The sequence below is a fragment of the Carettochelys insculpta genome, chromosome 3 (assembly GCF_033958435.1).
Source record: "Carettochelys insculpta isolate YL-2023 chromosome 3, ASM3395843v1, whole genome shotgun sequence".
Lineage (NCBI taxonomy): Eukaryota > Metazoa > Chordata > Testudines > Carettochelyidae > Carettochelys > Carettochelys insculpta.
In genome coordinates, this window is record NC_134139.1 from 205,362,460 (window position 1) to 205,384,944 (window position 22,485).

Genomic DNA, 22,485 nt, shown 5'->3' on the forward strand with positions numbered 1-22,485 from the left:
TAGACACAGCTTTAGAGTGAAAAAGAGAAAAGGGAGATAATACTGCAGAGCTGACCTGATGGTCTTGTGCTCCAGGGGGAGTTTGCGGGGTTCTAAGTTGCTCAACAGTCTGGGCAGCGGGAGTAAGGAACCTTCTAAGAGCAACATCCTCAGATGCTGGGAGACATAAGTGCTCCACATCGTGAAATTGCAAACCTTATGGCAGCTGAGTGTGGTGCATCTGATGTATGAATTTCAAAGCTGTTTTTTTCAAGGCCTCATTGGTTAAGAGGCTGGTGACCTGAAACAGGGAGTTGGAAGGATAGAGTATGTGAGAGTGTGTTGAATAAAATGGACTGTCCCTTAAAGCTCTGTAAAGAAGGAAGTGAATTAGGGCTCACACATTAAAACAGTGAAGGAAAAACAAAATAAATCAAACCGAAGGAAGACCATGTAAACTCCATGCCTTAGACTCCAGCTCCACTTATTGATAAATCCTCATGCACCTCCTCATGACTGTATTTGTTTCCAAAAGATTCTCGGTATGCACATCCTAAAGTACAGATAGTCCCAGTGCATTGGGTTCCTGCTGTCTCACTGATCCTTTAGTGCTTCTTCTAGCTAGCCACTTTTCTCATTTTTTTTCCTTAATTCACGAAAGCAATTAGTTCAGGAGAGCAGTTACACCTTCACCTGAGTCCCATCGAAGTACATAAGAACATATCCAAAGTTAAGCATATTCTTAAGTGCTCTCCTGAATACAGATGGATTTAAGCATAAGAATAAAAGTGCTTTCCTGAATATAAGACTGATCCCTAATTCCTCTGATTCTCCTCTGGTACATGGTCCTGGATTCTTAGAAATAGGTGCCTGGAATTAAGCTTCCAAGTTCGCATGTAGGCACATAAATAAGTGGTCTGATTTTTGGAAGTGCTGAGCAACTGCAGCTTTTCATCAAAGTCAATAGAAGTTGCTGGGTGATAGAGCTTTGCAAATCAGATCATTTATGCGGCTGTCTAAGTTTAGGCCCCCATTTTTAAAATCTTTTTCATGGTTTGTAAGCCTAAAAGAGCTTAAGGAAGCAGAACACTAAAGTTTTAAAAACCTCTTGTAATATTTGCAGCTATTCTTCACCTACAGCCTGTAAACAAACTGAACCAAAGAGCATATATACACAGAGTTTTGGTTTCATAAAAATGGGGCAAATGGATATGTGGAAACCTGAATAATATATTTGTTACCACCATTTAATTCAACACATCATGCAGGCTTCATTCAGTGTACTTGTATTACTAGAGTACAAGTAGCAGAAAAGAGAAACATGTAGCTTATTTGCTACTGAAATAAAGATGCTTGAATAGATTAGGATGGAATTATCTGATTAGAAAGTAATGACAAGTGAAATTATTTTCATCTCTTTAGCACTGAGTTTTCATGTGTGATAGGTGCTAAAATTTTACCCAAAGTCACTGGTGTCCTTTTTCTGCTGTTGCTGTTTTGTTTTGTCCTTGTGACTTGGAGATCTTTTTCTTTGCTGACATTTTCAGACACTTCAGTCATTAGACACTAAATGATAACATTACACTCATTACACTGACAAACTAGCATTTTGTCTAAAGGCTGCAGTCTTTCATTGGAAATTGAGATTGGAGACCTTCTCCTTCACAAGGCTCAGAAGAAAACCACTTCCTTCCATTATATACTGTATCTTGGTGCACAGCAGTAAAAAGTGTTATATGAGATAGCGGTAGGGGATGATCAGGCCTGATAACCTGTATGTCTCGCAGTGGGTTACCAATCCTGCCATGAGGAACTTTTCTGTGAATTCCTCACTTTCTCATAAAGCAGTTCACAGGTTATTTTGTTGCTACATCAGTTTTCAGACTGCTGATAATTGTCTCTTCTTCTAAACTTGGTCAGTCATCACAGAAGCGATGACTCTGACACTTTCCTGCTGTATCATTTTCCTGTTCTTTTTCCCCCCCAAAATATACAAAATCAGATCCTCAAATTAAATTTGGACCTTAAAAAATGCAAGAATGTGGCAGCTACAAGTCAAGAAGCTTTATTAGATCAAGCAGCCTCCCTCACTCCTGCTTTACTAGCATAAGGTGAAATTCACCCATTTGCTCAGACCAGCATAAAACCTATGCACCACATCTCCCTCTTCATCTCTGTTTCGAGTAACTACGACATGCTGTTGTTACCGATAGGCCTCATGGAACACGACAGCTAACGTTTCAGGTGTAGCTGGTGATGACCTCTGTTGTTGTGTGCCCAACTGGACATGCCAGGAAGATCAACATCTTGTGAGCCTCAATAGCAGTTCTAGTTAAAAGTGCCAGTTCACTGGCTTCATTTGGCTTAGTGAGAACCTGGGTGCGATGTAAAGGAATATTGAGTTACCGGCCTGTGTGGATGCTGAGATGAGCTTGAAAACACATCCTGAGTTTTCCCTAACAGCCAGGTCTGCCCATGGGTGGGAGAACAAAGGAGGCAACTACCCGAGCACCCTGTAAATGCTCCTGGAGTGCTGTGTGGTGATAAGTAAACCTATGGAGATACACCTGTCTCAGAACTGGAATGGACCTTAAGTCATCAGTTCCAATCCCTTGCACTCATAGCAGGACCATCACCGACAGATTTGTTTGTTTAAATCTATTTGCCCCAGGTCCCTAAATGGCCCCCTCAAGGACTGAGCTCTCGCCCCTGGCTTTAGCAGGTTAGTACTCAAGCCACTGAGCTATCCCTCTTCTATCCCCCTGCCCTCTTCACTCCAGACAATGTTATGGGTTATGGGGGCGGGGAGCAGTGTGCCATAGTCCAGATGGAGCTGAGGTACGGCTGCCCTGGCCTCCCCTTCTGCCTAATGACCCACCCCTTCTAGGAGTGTGGAGCTGGCCCCTCACACCTTGCCCAGGGCCCTGTCCTGCTGTCAGCTCCCCTGCTAACAACTCAAACACTCAAGGGAAAAGAAAAATTACACCATGTTATTTTTAAAAAACATCCCTTGTGGTTTTAACCAAAGTCAGGCTTGTTTGAAGAATGGGCCCTGTGGGCTGCCTCAGAGTGCCAGTGCCAAAGGGAGGGCACTCAGCACTTTCTAAAAGTCGGATATGATTACAGCATCTCCAGAGGGGCCCTCAAATAGAGGCCCTCAACTTCATTAGTCACTTCGAGTTCTATGAAAGTGAATTTTGCAGCCGAGGCAGTGCATAACACTCTTTACACTATGAATTTTGCTCTTGATGTAACTTTCGTTTGTTCAGAAGTAGCAACGAAAGAATTCATGGCTGCAAGTAGATGGATGTGCGAAGTAAACAGCTTTAATGTTAATATTTAAAAAAATACAGGCTTTTGTCGTGACTCAATAGAAAATGAATTCTGTTAATTTAATAGGTCCAGTAAATGCTGTTAATTTTGTGGCAATGCCTTTATCAGGAATATAACTTAATGGACTTTTTTTTTTAATTTAATGGAGCACTAATTTTTCTCTGGGCTTGTATATAATAGCAGCACAGAAAATTAAATTAAAAATAAATTAAGTGATTTGAGTTCACCCAGAGTTCTTTGGAAAAAAAGTATTTTTTAAAAAAAAACTTTATAATGCCCATTAAAACTTATTATTGCCAAGTATGTCTTATTTACACACATACATCTCATAGAGCTGCAAGGAACCTCATCAAGTCCAGTGCCCTGCCCCCTTGGCAGGACCAAGCACTATCCCTTCCCCCAATCCCTCTTTTGCCCCAGCTCCCTAAATGGCCCCCTGAAGGATTGAACTCACAACCCTGGATTTATACAGTACTGAAGGTGTGTAGGGAGGTTTACAAACAAAGCATGCCGGCTTTCTGCTCGGAAACCTTACAGTCTAAGGTCCTGATCTTGCAGCTGGATATATGTGATTTTCCACAGAGGCACTGAGTGCTATTTTGCCACACTTGGGGATTTAACGTGTACTACTGCACAGTTATTATGGAGAGGGTTCAAGCTATTTTCCCATGACAAACCCAGTTTTTCTCACTCTCTTACCTTTTTGCAAAAAGAGTTCTTGTCTTATTTATTGTAAGCCATTAACTATACCAGTTAAAACTCCCAAATCCGGCATTCATTCATCCGGCAACACATCTTCCAGGACCACAGAGTGCTGGGGCTGGGAGAAGGAGGGGGCAGCTAGACCAGCAGCCCGAGCCCAGGGCAGGGCAGTCACAGCTGGTCTGGCAGCAAGGGGGGCCAGCAGCAGTCAGGGAGCCTGGGCTCGGGAGTTGCAGTTAGAGACCCTCATCCTGGGAGTAGTGGCTAGTGGCAGCCCAAGCCAGGCAGTGGTGGCTGGCGGTGGCTCATTGCTGTGGCCAGGTGGGAAGTCACAGTGTGGGGAAGCTGTGGCTGGGGAAGGGTGGCTGGGGCCAGGAAGTGGTGCTGGGAAATTTGAGGGGAGGAGAGGGTTGGGAAGCTGTGAGCGCTAGTGGGGAGGGGAGCACAGGGGCAGGGTCTGGAGGCAACAGCAGGGCAGAATTGATCTCTTTTATTCCAGCAAAATCCCTGGTCTGGGACTGAAATTTACTGTACTTTTCTTGTCTTCCAGCTAAACATCATGTCAATGGAAACAGAACAGTGGAACCTTTCCCAGAGGGAACACAGATGGTTTTATTTGGTGAGATACCATTTGTGAAAGAAAAATTGTAAACTGTGTGGAGAGAGAGGCTATGTCTACATTAGAGAGTTTTGTAGACAAAACTGGGTTTTGTCAACAAAACTCACAGAGCATCTACACACAAAATATGTTTTGTTGACAGAAACTGTCGACAAAAAAGCTGTGTAGCTGATCCCGGGGCCCTTTTGTCAATAGAGTGGATCAAAAGAGCTTTTATGTGTACATGTGATCTGTTGACAGAAGTTTTGTCAGAACATCTCTTCTGACAGTAACTTCTGTAGATGTATGCTTCTTGCGTAGACGTAGCCAGAGAGCCTGCCAAACTTCCTGATTTCAGCAACATTCATTAGGGTTTCTCAATCTGGACTAGTATAGCCATTTTCTAATTATGATAACCAACAGAAAATTCTTGGTTTCTTAGTGAGATGAGTGAGAAAGTGGGTATCACAAATATTTTGCCTTTGTTTGGCTAACAGTGTATTTAATCCTTTTATTTCAAGTGTTTTGTATAAACACAGAGTAGCGGTAATTTGCATACTCTCGACCTTGTGACATAGTTCAGTGTTTTACACAAATTCTGGAGGTGATTTATGACCTTGGTCTAGACCTTCAGTTAATGTTTGTCGTATTATCTACTTTATTTGCAAAGCTTTGTCAGTTGACTCTTTCCTTCCCTCCTAAGGGACAGATTCTGATACCTATACTCACACAGTAATAGTGTCTTATTTTGTGAGTAATTCACTTGACTTCTCATGAGTTGAAAAGTGATCTTTCCAATTTTATGTCCACCCATGAGATCTGCTCACTGCACTAAAGGTCTTCAGAAAAGACCTTTAGTTGTAGCACATCTTAAATGCAAGGACATACTCATTTATCCTTACTTACAAACTTGGCTTCTAAAAGCTAGCTCACAACAGGGTCTCTCCTATGCAGTTCAGTATATGTTTGACCTCCTGTCATGGCTCCTTCCCCACTCTAGCAAGATAAATGCAGAAGTGGGGGCCAGCAAAAGTACCTCCAAAACCTTATCTACCAGGTTTTGGTATAAACTTCCCCCCCCAAAAATCCTAAAAACCTTAGATTTTGTGGATAAAATTCGCTGCCACCACCCAAGTAATAATGAGGAAACCAGGGAGAGGCTATTTGGGAAATCTCAGCCCCAAAAGTAAAAACCAGGACACAAACATTAACCAATACCAGGTTAATAAAAAGAAAAAGAGAGAACTTTCATTATTACAACAATATTCGTGTTGCAAGCCTCATGACTAGATGGAAGAGTCACAAAGTAAAACACATGAGGAGTCTCCACCATGGGCCTAGAACTTAGTTACAAAGAGAGTAAAAGAATGTTTCTAAAAAATGCACAGACATCAGACCCCACTTCCCAAACCATAAAACAATAAAGCCTAACGGATCCATCTAAACTTTACCCTACTTACAGAAGATTGGAGGGCCTGTTCTTGGAAGGAGATATTCTGTGTCTCTCTCCCTCATGGCTGGAAAGAAGAAGAAAAAAAAGACAGAGAACAGAAGAGGGAAGAGCCAAAATTCAATTCTTACCTACATTCCTATAGGCCAACCTCACCTGGCTAAGGAGGTTAACCCTTTTTCTCCCAAGCTGCTGGCTAACCCTCATGATCATGGCACCTCCTGCAGTCCTTTGAGTTGGTGATCAACTGAGGGAAGTCCTATTTTTATGCCCAGGCAGAGGATCACCTTTACAGGCATGCTCCTACACTCCAATTAAGACAGAGCTTTTTCCTCAGAAAGAAGATTCTTAAAAATAAGTCTCATGGATCCAGTGTGATGATGCAGTTCCTCCTGACGTCTTCAACCTAGGTTACACCTTTTGCTTATCTGCAAATGAAGTCCCTATAACATTGGGTAGCATCTCATTGCATAGACAATGTCCAGTGTCTGTAAATGAAGCTAATGATGTCCCTGCAGTGCTTAAACATCTTCACTGATGGGAGATGAAAGGAAAAAAATCTGCAAGAAGTGGTGTTTACTTCACCATCCCTTATGGTTACTGTCACTGCAAAAGGGTACCACCCTGGGTTGCAAGCTGGTCATCAGGACATCTTGTTTTCATAGCAACTGGAACCTCTGAGAATTCACCCTGTACATCAACATTCTGGGACTCAGGGCTGTAAAATGGGTGCTAAAGACCTTGCACCCATCAATAGAACACTGTGTACTAATCACAGTCAATACCGTGGCCATGTACCACATTATCAAAATGCTGAGCACACTTCTGGGCCCTGTCAATGGAAGCAAGGAATCTGTGACCCTGGTGTTCTTGTCTCACATTCACCCACTAGCCATACACCTATCAAGGAAAGAGAACACACAGCCAGATGCTTTCAACATGAAGTGTTACATAAATGGTTTCTAGACCAGTATGGGATATCCTTGCTATTCTTCATGGGAGGTTAACTAAGGCTGCATCTACACTACAAGATAAATTCGAATTTAAGGCAGTTAGCTCGATATTACCATATGGCTGGCTTCACTGTAAATACCATTAACTCAATTTAGGGAGCACTAATATCGATATTCCAAGACTGTCAGTACTTGACGGGTATAGTGTCAAGCTCGAATTCCAAAGTTCAGTTAAAGGCCAACGTGGAAGTGCCACGTGTTAAAATCGAATTTATTAGCATCCCCTCAGTGCTCTGCTCCGTCCGCTGCTCTCAGGTGTGCAGGAATTAGGTAACAAGAAGACCATGAATTTCAAATCAGGCAAGGAAGCCTGTGGCTGTGGGCTCATGTTTGTTTGAGAACCTGAGAAATGTCTTTGTCTCTTGGCTATTAGCGCTGTGCGCATGTCTACCCATTAAAAATAGCCCCTGCACAGAATTCGTGGTTCTGTTTCTATACTTGTTATTTTTTTCTGTGCTGCCCGTACCAGCTGCTGCCCTGCCGCTCCATGTGGCAACAAGGCTGCTGTGGGAGTGGTGCTTGCACCAAGCAACTTCTTCTCAGCCTATGACATTTGTGCACAAACCTCTCTCCTTCTTGCACAGGTGCCACACAGTCAGGGTCTTCCCTGCACTCAGCCACAACATGTGGGTAGGCCACGACCCAATAAACGGACGTGCCTGCCATTCGGTGCTGACCATGCTGCCAGGCATCACTATGGCCTGGCTTGCATGTGATTACGGCTTCAAGGGCAGGAAAGAATTTCAGGGGCCTGCTGCTGCCAGGGGAGAGGCTCCCCCATCAGCTAAGATATTTTGGGGGGACTATTTCAACTGGCCCCCCACCAAAAATATTTTCAGGGCCTTTCCGCCATCAGGGGGAATTCTTCCCCAGTGGCTAAGATATTTGGGGGCTTGCAGCCACCGAGAGGAAGTCTCCCCTGTTGGCTAAGATAGTCTGGGGGACTACTTCAACTTTTTAAACGGCTCTGCAGCTGCAGACCACAGGGCACCCCTCCCACCTGTCAGAAGTATTTTCAGGGGCTTGCCATCCATTGCCAGCACCTGCTGCTTTGATATTTCGGTTATAAAATCTTATTCATACCATTTCCTATCTGTCTTCACGCTTTGATCCCCTTACAATCACAGGGTGAAGTGAAGGCCCAATTGAGATTCCTGTTTCTGTTGTGAGTTCAGTGAATGAGATTTCACCGCCATCCCTTGTGTTGGCAATGGCTGTGTCACTACACAGAGGGGAGACAACGATCTTTTTTCCTAGTCTTTTCTGTCCTCTTTCTTCTAACTTTGAGAATAAAGTCTATCCCTGTGTTATTTTGAAGGATTGGATGCAATCACGGGAGGGGGACAGTCAGTGGATGGTCAGCTGAGAACACAGCCTGTGCTCAGAAGCCTTATAGTGCACCAGAAAGCCAAAGACCCTTCCCCCAGTAACTCTTCTTCAGAAACTTTCCTATCATATTTTACTTCAAGCTTTTCAAGGTTCCTGTATTATTTTCAGGGATTGGATGCAATCATGGGGGTGGGTGGGCGGGGAAAAGTCAGTGGATGGCCAGTTGGGAATTAAGTTACAGAAGAAAGGGATTTCAACTGACTTTTTTGCCATCTCTGTGGATGTCCTATTTTTCCTTCCTTCCAGCAGGAAAAATGGATGTTTAAGTAGCACGGGAGGGGAATGGGGAAAATGCAATGTGGGAAGATGATGTCAAAGACCAGCGAGCATACCCAGAATGCTACGGGGATGAGAGAACTGTGGGATAGGTTCCTACAATGCACTGCTGCAGCCGTCGATGTTTGTCAATTGAGTGTGGCAACAATAAGTTGACTTTGTGAGGAGCACATGGGAAGGTGAAGATCGTCAAAATCAAATTTATAAATTCCAGAGTTACAAAATTAATATTAGTACATTTGATTTTATCTCGTAGTATAGACGCAGCCTAATGCTATGTCTACGCTACATCATAGAGTCGATTTTAAGGCAGCTAGCTTGATTTTGCAATGTCACTGTCTTCACTGTAAATACCGTTATGCCGATCTTAGGGATGGGTAAGGTCCATATTATTACATCCAGCATGCGAGTTGGTGTAGCACAAAGTTCAAATTTAAAAGGGTGAATTAATGCTAGTATGGAAACACCATTTCCTTAAACTGACTTTATTAGCCTCTAGAGGTGTCCCATGTGCATCCCACAATGCCCCAAGGTTGTCCACTCTGGCCGCTTCCATCTCTGCTGCTCTCCAGGTTTGAAGGAAGTCAGTAACAGAATGCCCACGACTTATCAAAGAGAACCTGGGTGATTGAAATGGGCCCGTGAGCCCATTTTGAATTCATTTCTTTATTATCAGCACAGTGATTGCATCCACCCATGAAAAAATAGCCCCAACACAGGGCAGTGGCTTCTTCCCTGTGCAGAGTATAGCAGGAAAAGCCGAGATTTTTTTTTCAGCATTGGTACCACCCACTGCCCCACATGGTACCTAGGCTGTGCGGGTCATGTTTGTACAAGAGACTGAGAAACTTGTTTTCTGCGGTTCACATTTGTACAAGGGCAGCCCCTCCTCTCTGACAGGCGCCGTGCAGTTGGGGGTCTATCCACTGCCCAACCATATCACGTAGCTAGCCCCTGACCCAATGAAAGCATATGTCTGCAGTAAAGTGAAGACAATGCTGCCTGGCTTGCATACAGTGAAGTCTCCAAAGATGGGAAAGATTTCTGGGGGCTGCCTGTCAATGGGGTGAAGTCTGTCCACCACTGCAAAGATTTTCAGGGGCTGTCTGTTGCTGGGGGGGAAGTCTTCCCACCCGTGGCAAAGATTACCAGGGGCTGGCTGTGGCCAGAGGCTGTCCTCCCCGCTGAAGAAAGCCGCTGGAGGGACCCCCTCAACTGGCTCTGCAACCACCTCCCCCAGTACAGCCCAGTCATTGGCATTTGGGGCTGGTCCCCCTGTAGGAGAAAGCCACTGAAGGGACCCTGTCAACTGGCTCTTCATCCAGTTTCCACCATGACATCCCTCATTAAATGTGTGTGTGTGTGTGTGTGTGTGTGTGTGTGTGTTCCTGCAATATTTTCAGAGAGGATGTTTGTGGTAGAAGTCTTACCATTCTGACCAGGCCGGGCTGGTTTCAGGGCTGGGTGGCTTGGAGACCAGTTAAGATGGCACAGTCACCTGGGTGATCCAAGGGCACAGATCTCTCAAGTATCTTCTGATGAGCTCCATGCCTTATGTTGGACGTGCTTGTGCAGTGAAGTGGGAAGCCAAAAATCTTTTCTAACTCAGTGCACCACAAATTATTTTCTTTCCATTCATGAGTACAGGGAGCTGCTGGCTTTTCCCTGCCGGAGGGAGTTGGCTTTAGTTGTTGTTTTCACTTTCCTCAACTTTACTGTCCAACTCTTTCCTCAACTTTGCTATTATCCTACTGTACTTCAGGCAGATTGGCCCAGAAATAACTTGCTCCGACAGCATCTATCATCACCGGGTTGCACTCCAGCAAGTGGCCAGAGTCAGGGGCAGGCTTTGGAAAAATGGTGAAATGGTGCGAAAATTCCTTTGTCTGTTTGTTTTCAACTGGGGCAGGGGTGAGGGGGTGAGGGTCGTGAGGGTGGCTGGGGGGTGAGGGGGTGAGGGTGGCTGGGGGGGCCAGTTGAGATGGCATAGTCACCTGTGTGATCCGAGGGCACAGAGTCATTCTGGCATGGGGGTATCACAGTCCCCTATCTGGTTCATTAATTGGCCGATCATTTGGCTGAATAAATTATGGCAGTGGTCTCTTCTTGCTTTATAATCTAAATTTTAATTTTTACCACTATGCCATAACAAAAGTCACATGGTATTCTGGAAACAGGGAACATCACATTGTATGCACTTATTGCATTGCGTATGTAGATAGAAATAAACAAATAAGACAATCAGGATTAAATTTTAAACTTGCACAAAGAATTTCAACCTTCCAAATCAAATAATTTAAGCATAACATTTTGCTTGGAAAGTCTGGATACAGCAGATGTTTTAACTAAGGGAGAATTAGAAAGAGCACACTCCTCCCTTGTTAATATAACATAATTTGTTTAGAAGAGAGTTTTTAATAACTGTTCACTGTTCTAGTTCTGGAGTGCTTGTTAACATCAAGAAGCCAGATGATTTCTGGGCTGTAATGATTTCCTCCCACCTCCACATCCGTCAGACAAGATGCTTCAATCATTGAAAACTTTTATTGCCTGAAAAACAGGAAAATTGCTTGGACAGCAACTTAATGGATGAGTTCTGGTCTACCATGCACAACCCCTAGGCTTGATTCCCATCATTTCATTTGCTTGACCAGCAGGAGCTGGGAACACTTCTCCATCTCACTTCAAGTGTCATAATGATTTCATTATACGAGTCCATGGTAACTCCTGTGAGATTGTGTGCAGTAACTATGAGCCTACTGTGTGTTACCATTCTAGGTGTTCTTTGATTGGTTGATGCAAGACAGGTCAACAGGTCATGAGTTGGTTACCATTAATGCATTTGCCACAAGTGTGTCACTTTTGAAATCTAGACTCCCACAGTGGTAAAGATAAGGAAGCATTTCCTTATTGTAATGAACAGCAGGTATACCATATATACAGCTGGGCCGTGGTAAATAGAGTAACTGTTTTAAGTGAATTGGAATAACCTGAGGAAAGCTTAATCTCTCTATGTGATGTTCAATCGTAATGAGAAGACCTGCAGGAATAATTACAGCCCGCACACTCTCTCTAAATACCTGGATAAAAACAAGGAGTTGTAGCAAAACTAAATGACACAGAATCAGCATTGGCATCAGTGAAGCTGCTTCTCAGAAACTAGAGTTATAGAAGGAGCTATATATCACAAGTAGAGAAGAGGAATATCTTTTGTATCTCTGTGTAAATGTGACAACTTATACTATTATTTTACTAGGAAATATAAACATACCTGAGTACTAGGATTACTATTGAAAGCAGGTTATACCTGTGCAATCATGGGTTTAGTCGTACATTTTCTTTTAGATATCATTAATAAGGAGGTTATATCTACTAATTACTGTTCTTTAGGAGTTGCCTCTATTGCATTTGCATTTGTACAGTTTGGCACCTCTAAATCAAACTGAGGAACTGTATGACAAAGCCATTTCCACTGGGATAGTGCAAGATTGCTGTCGTGCCAGATCACATTGTTGGGTGTAAGGTAGCACATCCCTGCGTCCAACAACCTCAGTTCCTTCTTCCTAGCTCACAGAGTCTGAAAACACAAATGACTCCCAAGGCAGAGAGAAAGCATGTTGGTATTAGGAAGGCAATGATGCATCTCTCAAAGAACAGCAACGAAGGGTCCTGTGGCACCTTATAGACTAACAGAAAAGTTTTGAGTATGAGCTTTTGTGAGCACATACTCACTTCATCAGATGCTGGTCATGGAAGTCTGCAGGGCCAGGTATAAATAAGCCAGAGCAAGGCTGGGGATAACAAGGTTAGCTGAGTCAGGAAGGGTGAGGCTTACTACCAGCAGTTAATCTGGAGGTGTGAACACCAAGGGAGGGGAAGCTGCTTTTGTATTTAGCCAGCCATTCACAGTCTTTGTTTAAGCCTGAGCTGAGGGTGTCGAATTTGCAGGTGAATTGTAGCTCAGCAATTGCTCTTTGGAGTCTGGTCCTGAAATTTTTTTGCTGTAGGATAGCTACTTTTAAGTTTGCTACTGTGTGGCCCGGGAGATTGAAGTGCTCTCCTATGGGTTTTTGTATATTGCCATTTCTGATATCTGATTATTGCTGAGAGGGTGTACCCCGAATCGCAGTGCGGATTCCGCGCAGAGAGGTCTACCGTTGACATGGTCTTCTCTCTAAGGCAGCTGCAGGAGAAGTGCAGGGAGCAGAGGAAGCCACTCTACGTAGCCTTCATCGACCTGACCAAGGCCTTTGACTTGGTCAGCAGGGATGGTCTGTTCAAACTGCTCCACAAGATAGGCTGTCCTCCACGGTTACTCAAGATGATCCAGTCGTTCCACGAAGACATGAGAGGAACCATCCAATATGACGGCGCATTATCAGATGTTTTCAGAATCAGGAGCGGCGTCAAACAAGGATGCGTGCTTGCTCCGACATTGTTCAGGATCTTCGCACTCCTCCTGAAGCATGCCTTTGGATCTTCAACAGAGGGCATCTTGCTGCACACAAGATCTGATGGGAAACTGTTTAATCTTGCAAGGCTGAAAGCTAAGTCTAAGGTGCGGGAAGTCCTCAACAGAGACATGCTATTCGCAGACGATGCTGCTGTAGTGTCTCACACAGAAGACCAACTTCAAAAACTGCTGGATCAGTTCTCCAAAGCGTGCAAGGACTTTGGGCTTACCATCAGCCTAAAGAAGACAAATGTACTCGGTCAGGATGTTGCTGAATCCCCATCAATCAGCAGTGACAGCTATATGTTAGAGGTCGTCCACGAGTTCGTTTACCTCGCGTCCACCATCACTGACGCCCTGTTGTTGGACACTGAGCTAAATAGGAGGATCGGAAAAGCGGCCACAACTCTGTCCAGACTCAGCAAGAGAGTGTGGAGTAACAACAAGCTGTACACTCACACCAAAATGCAAGTCTACAGAGCCTGCATCCTCAGCACCCTCCTTTATGGCAGCGAGTCTTGGACCCTGTATGCCCGCCAGGAAAAGAGGCTGAACATCTTCCACTTGTGCTGCCTCAGGCGCATCCTTGGAATATCATGGAAGGACAGAGTGACCAACACTGCCATCCTCGAGGAAGCTGGAATCCCAACCATGCACACCCTCCTCAGGCAGCGTCGGCTCCGCTGGCTTGGCCACGTCCACAGGATGAATGATGGAAGGATTCCAAAAGACATCCTGTATGGTGAGCTAGCCTCTGGCAAAAGACCTCCCGGATGCCCCCAGTTGTGCTACAAAGATGTCTGCAAGAGAGACCTCAGAGAGGGAGACATCGAGCTGGACAACTGGGAAGAACTAGCAGACGACCGCGGCAGATGGAGGCAGGGGTTACACAAGGGCCTTCAGAAGGGCGAAATGAAGATCAGACAGCTAGCAGAGGAGAAGTGAGCACACAGAAAGCACAATAAGGACTTGCCAGACACCCACCACATCTGCAAGAGATGCAGCAAGGACTGTCACTCTCGTTTGGGTCTTCATAGTCACAGTAGACGCTGTAAATGAAGTCCTCAATTGAAACTATAAAGGGCGCGATCCATAGTCTATGCAGACTGAAGGATGCCTACTACTACTACTATTCTTTTACGTAGAGAGTGTCCAGTTTGTCCAGTGTATACAGAAGAGGGGCATTGCTGGCACATGATGGCATAAATTGTATTGGTAGATGTGTAGCTGAATGAACCCATGATGGTGTGGCTGATCTGGTTAGGTCCTGTAATGGTGTTGCTGGTGTCGATATGTGGGCAGAGCTGGCAACGAGGTTTGTTGCATGGAGGGGTCCCTGAGTTAGAGTGACTGTGGTGCAGTGTATAGTTGCTGGTTAGGATTTGCTTCAGGTTGGCAGGTTGTCTGTGGGCAAGGACTGGTCTGCCTCCCAAGGCCTGTGAAAGTGGGGGATCATTGTCCAGGATGGGTTGTAAATCCCTGATGATGCGCTGTAGAGGTTTTAGCTGAGGACTGTAGGTGATGGCTAGTGGTGTTCTGTTGGTTTCTCTCTTGGGCTTGTCCTGTAGTAAGAGGCTTCGTGGCACACGTCTGGCTCTGTTGATCTGTTTTTTCACTTCCTCAGGTGGGTATTGCAGTTTCAAGAATGCTTGGTAGAGATCCTGTAGGTGTTTGTCTCTGTCGGAGGGGTTGACAATGGACCATGTGGTGTGTCTGGGATGGAAATTGGAGGCATGAAGGTAGGCGTAGCGGTCAGTGGGTTTACGGTACAGGGTGGTATTGATGTGGCCATAGTGTATTAGCACCATGGTGTCCAGGAAGTGGATCTCCTGTGTAGACTGTTCCAGGCTGAGGTTGATGTTGGGGTGAATGTTGTTGAAGTTCTGGTGGAATTCCTCCAGAGTCTTCTTCCCATGGGTCCAGATGATGAAGATGTCATCAATGTCACATAAGTAGAGACGGGGTGTTAGTGGATGAGAGCAAAGGAAGCGCTGTTCCAGGTCAGCCATGAAAATATTAGCATATTGAGGGGCCATGCGGGTACCCATAGCTGTGCCGCTGATTTGAAGGTATATATTGTCGCCAAATCTGAAATAGTTGTGTGTGAGGATAAAGTTACAGAGCTCAGCCATCATATGTGCTATAGCATCATCAGGGATACTGTTCCAGACAGCATTTATTCCATCTTTGTGTGGGATGTTGATACAGAGAGCCTCTACATCCATGGTGGCTAGGATAGTGTTTTCTGGTTGGTCGTCAGTGTATTGCAGTTTTCTCAGGAAGTCAGTGGTGTCTTGGAGATAGCTGGGAGTGCTGGTGGCATAGGGTCTGAGGAGAGAGTCCACATAACCAGACAGTCCTTCAGTGAGAGTGCCAATGCCCGAGATGATGGGGCGTCCAGGATTTCCAGGTTTGTGGATCTTGGGTAGTAGGTAGAATAGCCCCAGATGGGGCTCTAGAGGTGTGTTGGTATAAATCTGTTCTTGCGCCTGCGTAGGGAGTGTCCTGAGCAGATGGTGTACTTTCTTAGTGTATTCCTCAGTGGGATCTGAGGAAAGTAGCCTGTAAAATCTGGTTTTGGAGAGTTGTCTGGAAGCCTCCTTCTGGTAGTCAGACCTGTTCATGATGACGGTAGCTCCTCCTTTATCTGCCTCTTTGGTTATAATGTCAGAGTTGTATCTGAGGCTGTGGATGGCATTGCATTCCGCACAACTGAGGTTGTGAGGCAAACGATTCTGTTTCTCCACAATTTCTGCCTGTGTGCGTCGGCGGAAGCATTCTATGTATAGGTCCAGACTGTTATTTCTACCCCCAGGAGGAGTCCATGTGGAGTTATTCTTCTTGTGCTGCTGGGAGGGTGTCTGTGTAACGGTGTGCTGATCAGTGTTGTGTTGAAAGTATTCTTTGAGTCTCAGACGGTGAAAGTAGGCTTCCAGATCACCACAGAACTGTATTATGTTTGTGTGGGTGATGGGGCAAAAAGAGAGTCCCCGAGAAAGGGCAGACTCTTCTGGTGAGCTGAGTGTGTAGCTGGACAGATTGACGATATTGCTGGCTGAGTTAGTGGTACCACTGCTGTGGCTCTGTGTGGCAGGCAGGAGTTTAGACAGCTTGCAGTCCTTTTTCCTCTGTAGAACAGTGAAGTGTCTAATGTAAATCTCCTGTGTTATTTTAGTAAAGTTCAGCAGTGTGGAAGTAATTCTGCTCAACTATGTGTTGGTTAGGAGTATTGTGTCCAAGTCTGGGTGCCACATTTCAGAAAAGATGTGTACAAATTGGTGATGGTCGAAAGAAGAGCAACAATAATGATTAAAGGTCTAGAAAACATGAACTATGAGGGAAAACTGAAAGAACTAGGGTTGTTTATTCTAGAAAAGAGAGGACTGAGAAGGGACATAAGAGCTTTCCAGTACTTTAAAGGTTGTTATAAGGAGGAGGAATAAAATTTGTTCTCCTTAACCTCTGATGGTTGAACAGGAAGCAATGGATTTAAATTGCAGCAGGATTAGTTTATGCTGGAGATTAGGAGAAAGGTCCTAACTGCTACGGTGGTTAAGCACTGGAATAAATTATCTCGGGAGACTGAGGAATCTCTATCATTGGAGATTTGTAAGAAGAGGTTAGACAAGTTGTCAGGTATGGTGTAGATCAGGGCTTGGTAACCACTGGGATGCATGCCACTCCTGGCACGCGAGCTGATTTGCTCTGGCATACGAAGCAGGAGCTCAACACCTCCTACTCTTCTACCCCCATGCAGACAGCATGGGAGGGGTCTGGAGCCATTGCCACAGCTCGGGGCCATGCCTGGAGCTCCTGCCACAGTGTGGGGCTGCCATGTAGCTCCCACTGGGATACAGGGCTGTGGCTGGAGATCCTGTTATGGGACCCCTGCTGCAGCATGGGGCTGGGGCTGGAGCCCCTACTGTGGGGCCCCCACCAGAGTGTGGGGCCAGGGATGGAGACCCTGCCACATGGACCCCACATAGTTCATAGTTATTTTGAAATAGGTGTTATTCTTCCTACAGTGAGGTTTACTGATTTTGAAATAAAGCACCCGCTATTTCGAATTTATTTCAAAATAGCGTGTGCGTAGTGTGGATGACAGCAAAAGTTATTTTGAAATAACGGCTGTTATTTCAAAATAACTTGGCTGTGCAGCTGTAGTGAAAGTGAGCCAAAGGGCTGTTGATCTCTGTCCCTTTCTATCACAGGCATTTCCCACTGGGCAGTTGCATGCATTGATTTGTTGAGCTCTGTCACAGAAAGAGGTTGTTTGCACCCACGACTCTGATTGGGAGGCTATTCCAAAACCTTATCTTCTCTGTGGTTAGACACATTCCTCTAACTTCCAGCCCGAATTTGTTCATGCTAGAAATTAGTGGCCATCCTAGGAAATAAAAATGTCAGCAGGTCATATCCTCCTAATGCTTTGTTTAGTGCATTTACCTTGTGTAGTGTTTTGTGAAGTTAAATTCAAGTTAAGAATGTGGTGAATTAATTGTTTTTGTGCATATGTTAATATTTTTGCAATTTTGCAAGCAGCGTAACAAATCTATGGCCACGTAAGAAAATCATGATTGTCACTTAGCGGCACATCATGGCTACGTCTACACTTGTATTCTGGCTTTGAAAGAGGAATGCAAATGAGGAATATCAAAAATGCAAATGAGGTGCTGATTTAAATACCTCATGCTTCTTTTGCATAATCTCTTTTCAGAAGAGACTATTTCGAAAGAAAAAAAGCAGTGTTGATGGGGCTCTTTCGAAAATTAAACCTTGTTTTCAAAAGAACCCTTCTTCCTGAAACAAAATAGTTTCATGATATTGTTTCATGGATTCATCAACAATTTAAAAGTGATCCTGATAGAACATCCAAATGATTACATTATTGTGCCACAGGCTTCCTTGGCTGCGGTGGAGTTTGGTCCCATAGCATTCAGTATTTCAACAGCTGAATGAGACTCTTGGCCAGAGACAAGCTCAGCAGTGACTCAGTTTTCCCAGTGAAGTTAGCCAGTGAGCATGTCCTTTATGGGTTCGCACTTAAAATCTTATTATTTAACCCTGTTATATCATTACACAAAATAACACATCAAGAAAAATAACTTCTGACAATCAGTCAGAATCTCAGAACTTGCGTTGGTGTTCATATTTATGCAGGCTACAAGCAGGACAGTGGAGTGCATTGTTCCCTCATCTGTTTGCCAGCCCTGAGTCAGGCACACTCATGCCTTTCTGGGTTCCTGGGGCATGGCTTGAATGTCTCCTCCTATTCAAAAGCAACAAGAAGTCCTGCGGCACCTTACAGACTAACAGATATTTAGGAGCGTAAGCTTTCGTGGGCAAAGACCCACTTCATCCGATGCATGAGTGGAGAGTTTAAATATACGGGCTCATGAAAAGGAGGGAGTCCCAGTCAAGTGGCAGGCCAGAGTTGACAAGGGCAGTTCAGTCACAGAGGATGCCTGTTTGTCCTAGTCAGCAGGCTTCTTTTGCTCCAGTTTGAATTAATTTTTCTTGAACGTGGGTGACCAGAACTGTACGCAGTATTCCAGATTAGATCATACCAGTGCTGTGTACAATGGCATTAATACGTCTCTCTCTACTGAATGTGCCTTTCCTGAGATATTCTACGGTAGGATTTGTCTTTTTTCTAGCGGCATAACATAGATCACTCTTTGTTCTCCTGCAATCAGTCCACACACCCGGGTCTTTTTCTTCTTCTGTCATGTCTGAATGATGAGCCCACAGCTTATAGCAGAAATTCTTATTATTAGCTCTTAAATGCATGACCTTGTATATTATACTATTAAATTTCATCCCACTTTTGTCACTCTAGTCTACAAGGTCACACATTTCTTCCTGTATAATATTCCAGTTCCCCTCTGCAGCAACAATGCCTCCCAACTTTGAATCATCAGCACATTTCATTAATATATATATCCTTGTGCCAAGGTTGCTAATAAAAATATTTAAAAAGATTGGTCCCATGACTGATCCTTTAGGAACTCCACTAGTTATGTCCCCCAGTGTGATGATTCAACCCTGCCTTCTTCCCTTTAGCTAGTTCCTTACCTATTTTACAAATCTAGTACTAATCCCCAGTTAATCCCATTTCATTTATTTCCCATGTGACACCCTGTCAAGGCTTTACTGAAGTCCAAGTGTATTAGAGCTACTATATTTCCTTTATTTAAAAAAATACAGAATCATAGGGCTGGAAGGGACCTCAGGAGGTCATCTAGTCCAGCCCCTGCTTGAAGCAGGATCAACCTTCACTAAGTCCTCCCTCCCAGGACCTTGTCAAGCCAGGACTTAAAAACCTCGAGGGATGGAGAATCTCCCACCTCTCTAGGCAACTCATTCCAATGCTTCACCACCCTCCTGGTGAAGTAGTTTTTCCTAATATCTAACCTACACCTCTCCCTCTTTAACTTCAGACCATTACTCCTTGTTCTGCTATCTGACATCACTGAGAACAGTTTCTCACCCTCCTCTTTAGAGCTTCCCTTTAGGAAGTTGAAGGCTGCTATTAAATCACCTCTAAGTCTTCTCTTCTGTAAACTAAACAAGCCCAGATCCCTCAGCCTATCCTCATAGGTTTTGTGCTCCGGATCCTTAATCGTTTTTGTTGCCCTTCACTGAACTTGCTCCAGCAAATCCACATCCTTTTTGTACTGGGGGGCCCAAAACTGGACACAATATTCCAGATGTGGCCGCACCAGTGCCAAATCGAGGGAAACAACTACTTCTCTAGATCTGCTCAAAATGTTCCTCCTAATGCACCCTAGTATGCCGTTAGCCTTCTTGGCTACAAGGGCACACTGTTTACTCACATCCAGCTTTTCATCCATCATCCATTCACTTATCTTCTCAAAGAAAGCTCTCAGGTTAGTCATCTGGCCAGTCTTAATAATCTTACAATTAAATGTAGGAAGTTGCTTCTCTGTTGCCCTACATTGTGTCATCATTGCCACCCATCGCCAAAGTGTGTGTTAAACGCTAGCATTGTGATTTGATAGCATTTCATACATACTTTGCACTAGTGTCAATGGCTGTGACAGACATGGCAGTTTCCTGCTATACTTTGTAAAGATATTAATGAACAAAGTTTAACTTTATTGGGTTAAGTGTATGTATCCTTGCAGGCCAGGGATTGTATGTACAGGTTGAACCTCTCTAGTCCAGAACTCTGTTGTCTGGCAACATCTGTAATCTGGTATGTTTTTAGTTAGTTGGACAACTACTTATCATTGGTGTGGCCAAGTTTCCCGTTGTCCCATAAAGTTTGTTTACAGCCACCAGTCCTCGCTCTTGGGGTTCTGTGCTGTTATTTAGCTGTAATTTACCCCAAGTGTCTTCTAAGAGCCCAGTGAACAGTAGAAGTGTTGATAATTCTACTAGACAATGCTAATCTGCCGTGGTTTGGCGTATTCTCTCATCCAGCATTGGTCATTTCCTGAGGGTGCCGGATTAGAGAGGTTCAACCTGTAGTTCCATGGTAAGGGGGACCACAGCCATCCAGGAAGTAAGAACTATAGGTGGGGAACAGTTAAGCAAATTGAGTCAGATTGGAACATCTGCAGAGAACGACAGCCACCTGGATGGAGGCTCACATATACTGGTTCAAACCACATTTGTCAGGGAGTTTTGGTTAAATAACTGCATTAAAACTGGGTCAGGACCTTCTTTCTGATCCAAGAAATGAACAGGACCTTCTTTCCAAGGGGAGTCTGATCAAAGGTGAGGGAAGCAGAGGCCTGGGGCGGGGGGAAGTTTTGGGCACCCTGGCCACATGCCCCTGCTGCCCAGGTTTCTGGTCACCAGCTCTGGTCACCCAGGGTCCTGGCCTTTGGGCCTGCTGTTCCCTGGGTCTCTGCTGAAAAGTGGATACCCTTGCTGAGTCAAAGAGGGGGACCATGGGCGCAGGTGCCTGAAATGTGACAATGGCTGAACAAGGTGCAGAATAACGGGGAATCAGGCCCCAAATATTTACATATTGCTGCAATTCACTAGGTCTTTCTCAAGGACGATTCCTTAAGTACTCTGTGCACTAAAAAGGGATAATACATTTGTAATACAAAGTAAAAGCTGTCCTTGGTTGGCAGAAGTCTTTGTAACATCTTTGTATTTCAAAGGATCACGTCTTTTCCTTTGCTCCTGAAAACAAAAGTAATGAGGCCTTGGCAGCAGTATGTTCTGTGTCCTTCAGGAACTTGAAGAGGCTGTTTATGCCCTTTCTTTATTTTCTAATTCCTGAGCAAGCAGAAAATTAGCTTTGCTTGACTGTCCGTTTTATAGCAAGTGTTGTATATAAAATACAGCATTCCATTTTATCATCTGCTCAGACTGCAGCTTCAAATCAATATTAGCCACCTCCCAAAAGTCTTGTAATTATACATTTGGAGCCTGGTCCAACACCTTGATGTTGGTGGAAGAAGCATCATTGATTTCAGCCAGAATTGGTTTGGGGCTATGATTCAGTCGTCTGCAATGACAAATACTGACCCTAAAGAAGAATTCAGGGTGCCAAAATTTTCATGAGGAAAAAAAAATAAATAAAAATGCATCTTAGAATCAGCCAGTTCTCTTGCTCATGCTGATGTCACTCCATTGAGTTTATTGGTGTTTACTTCTGAATTTCACTGGTGTAAGGGAGAGGACATTTATGCCTAAACCAGCTAACCTAACTGTGATGTTAATTGATCTACAGCGCAACCATCACAGGAGAACAAAGATATAGAGGGTTTTGGGGAAAAAGGGAATCTCACATAGAAGTATACTCTCTATTTTTTTTGTCATCATTTAAAACTTCCTATTTTTAGACTTTTCTATAGCATTCCTCTCTATATTATCTGAGCACCTCATGCATTAATTGATTTATCTTCACAACACCTCTGTGAGGGGGCAAGTATTATCCCATCTTAAAGATGAGGAGAGAGTCCAGAGATTAAGGACTAAATTTTTGGAATTGGTCACTAATTTGGGGAACTTTAATGTTGTGGATTCTGGTTTTCAGAAGGACTCCTTGAATTCAGATTCTTGAAGTCAAGGACCTCTTGAATGTCAGTGCTCAATGCAAATCAGATCTTTGGTTATTTCAAAAGTTGGGCATCCAAAATCAGTGGTTTCTTACAAATAAAGTCTTGCTTCACAATTAATCAGTGCTTATTGGAGTCAGTGGTAATGACTGTTGGGCTTAGGATCAGGCCTTAAGGGTCCCAATCTCAAAAGTGACTTGCATGCCTAGATGTCTTCACAAACTGTGACCCTAACTCTGTGTGGTCATACA

At 44.3% G+C, this 22,485-nt stretch overlaps 1 protein-coding gene across 6 annotated transcripts in view; it reads left to right on the forward strand.

The window, feature by feature from the left end:
• The window catches only part of MSRA (methionine sulfoxide reductase A), a 461,942-nt gene that overhangs the window by 185,375 nt on the left and 254,082 nt on the right, over positions 1 to 22,485 (forward strand). For 4 of the 6 annotated variants that reach the window (XM_074991478.1, XM_074991475.1, XM_074991479.1 and 1 more), the window contains exon 2: positions 4,565 to 4,633. The exons of the other annotated variants lie outside the window; for them this stretch is intronic. In XM_074991478.1, coding sequence (XP_074847579.1) covers positions 4,565 to 4,633 — 69 coding nt within the window. The remainder of the gene's footprint in view (positions 1 to 4,564; positions 4,634 to 22,485) is intronic. 6 annotated transcript variants of the gene reach the window in all.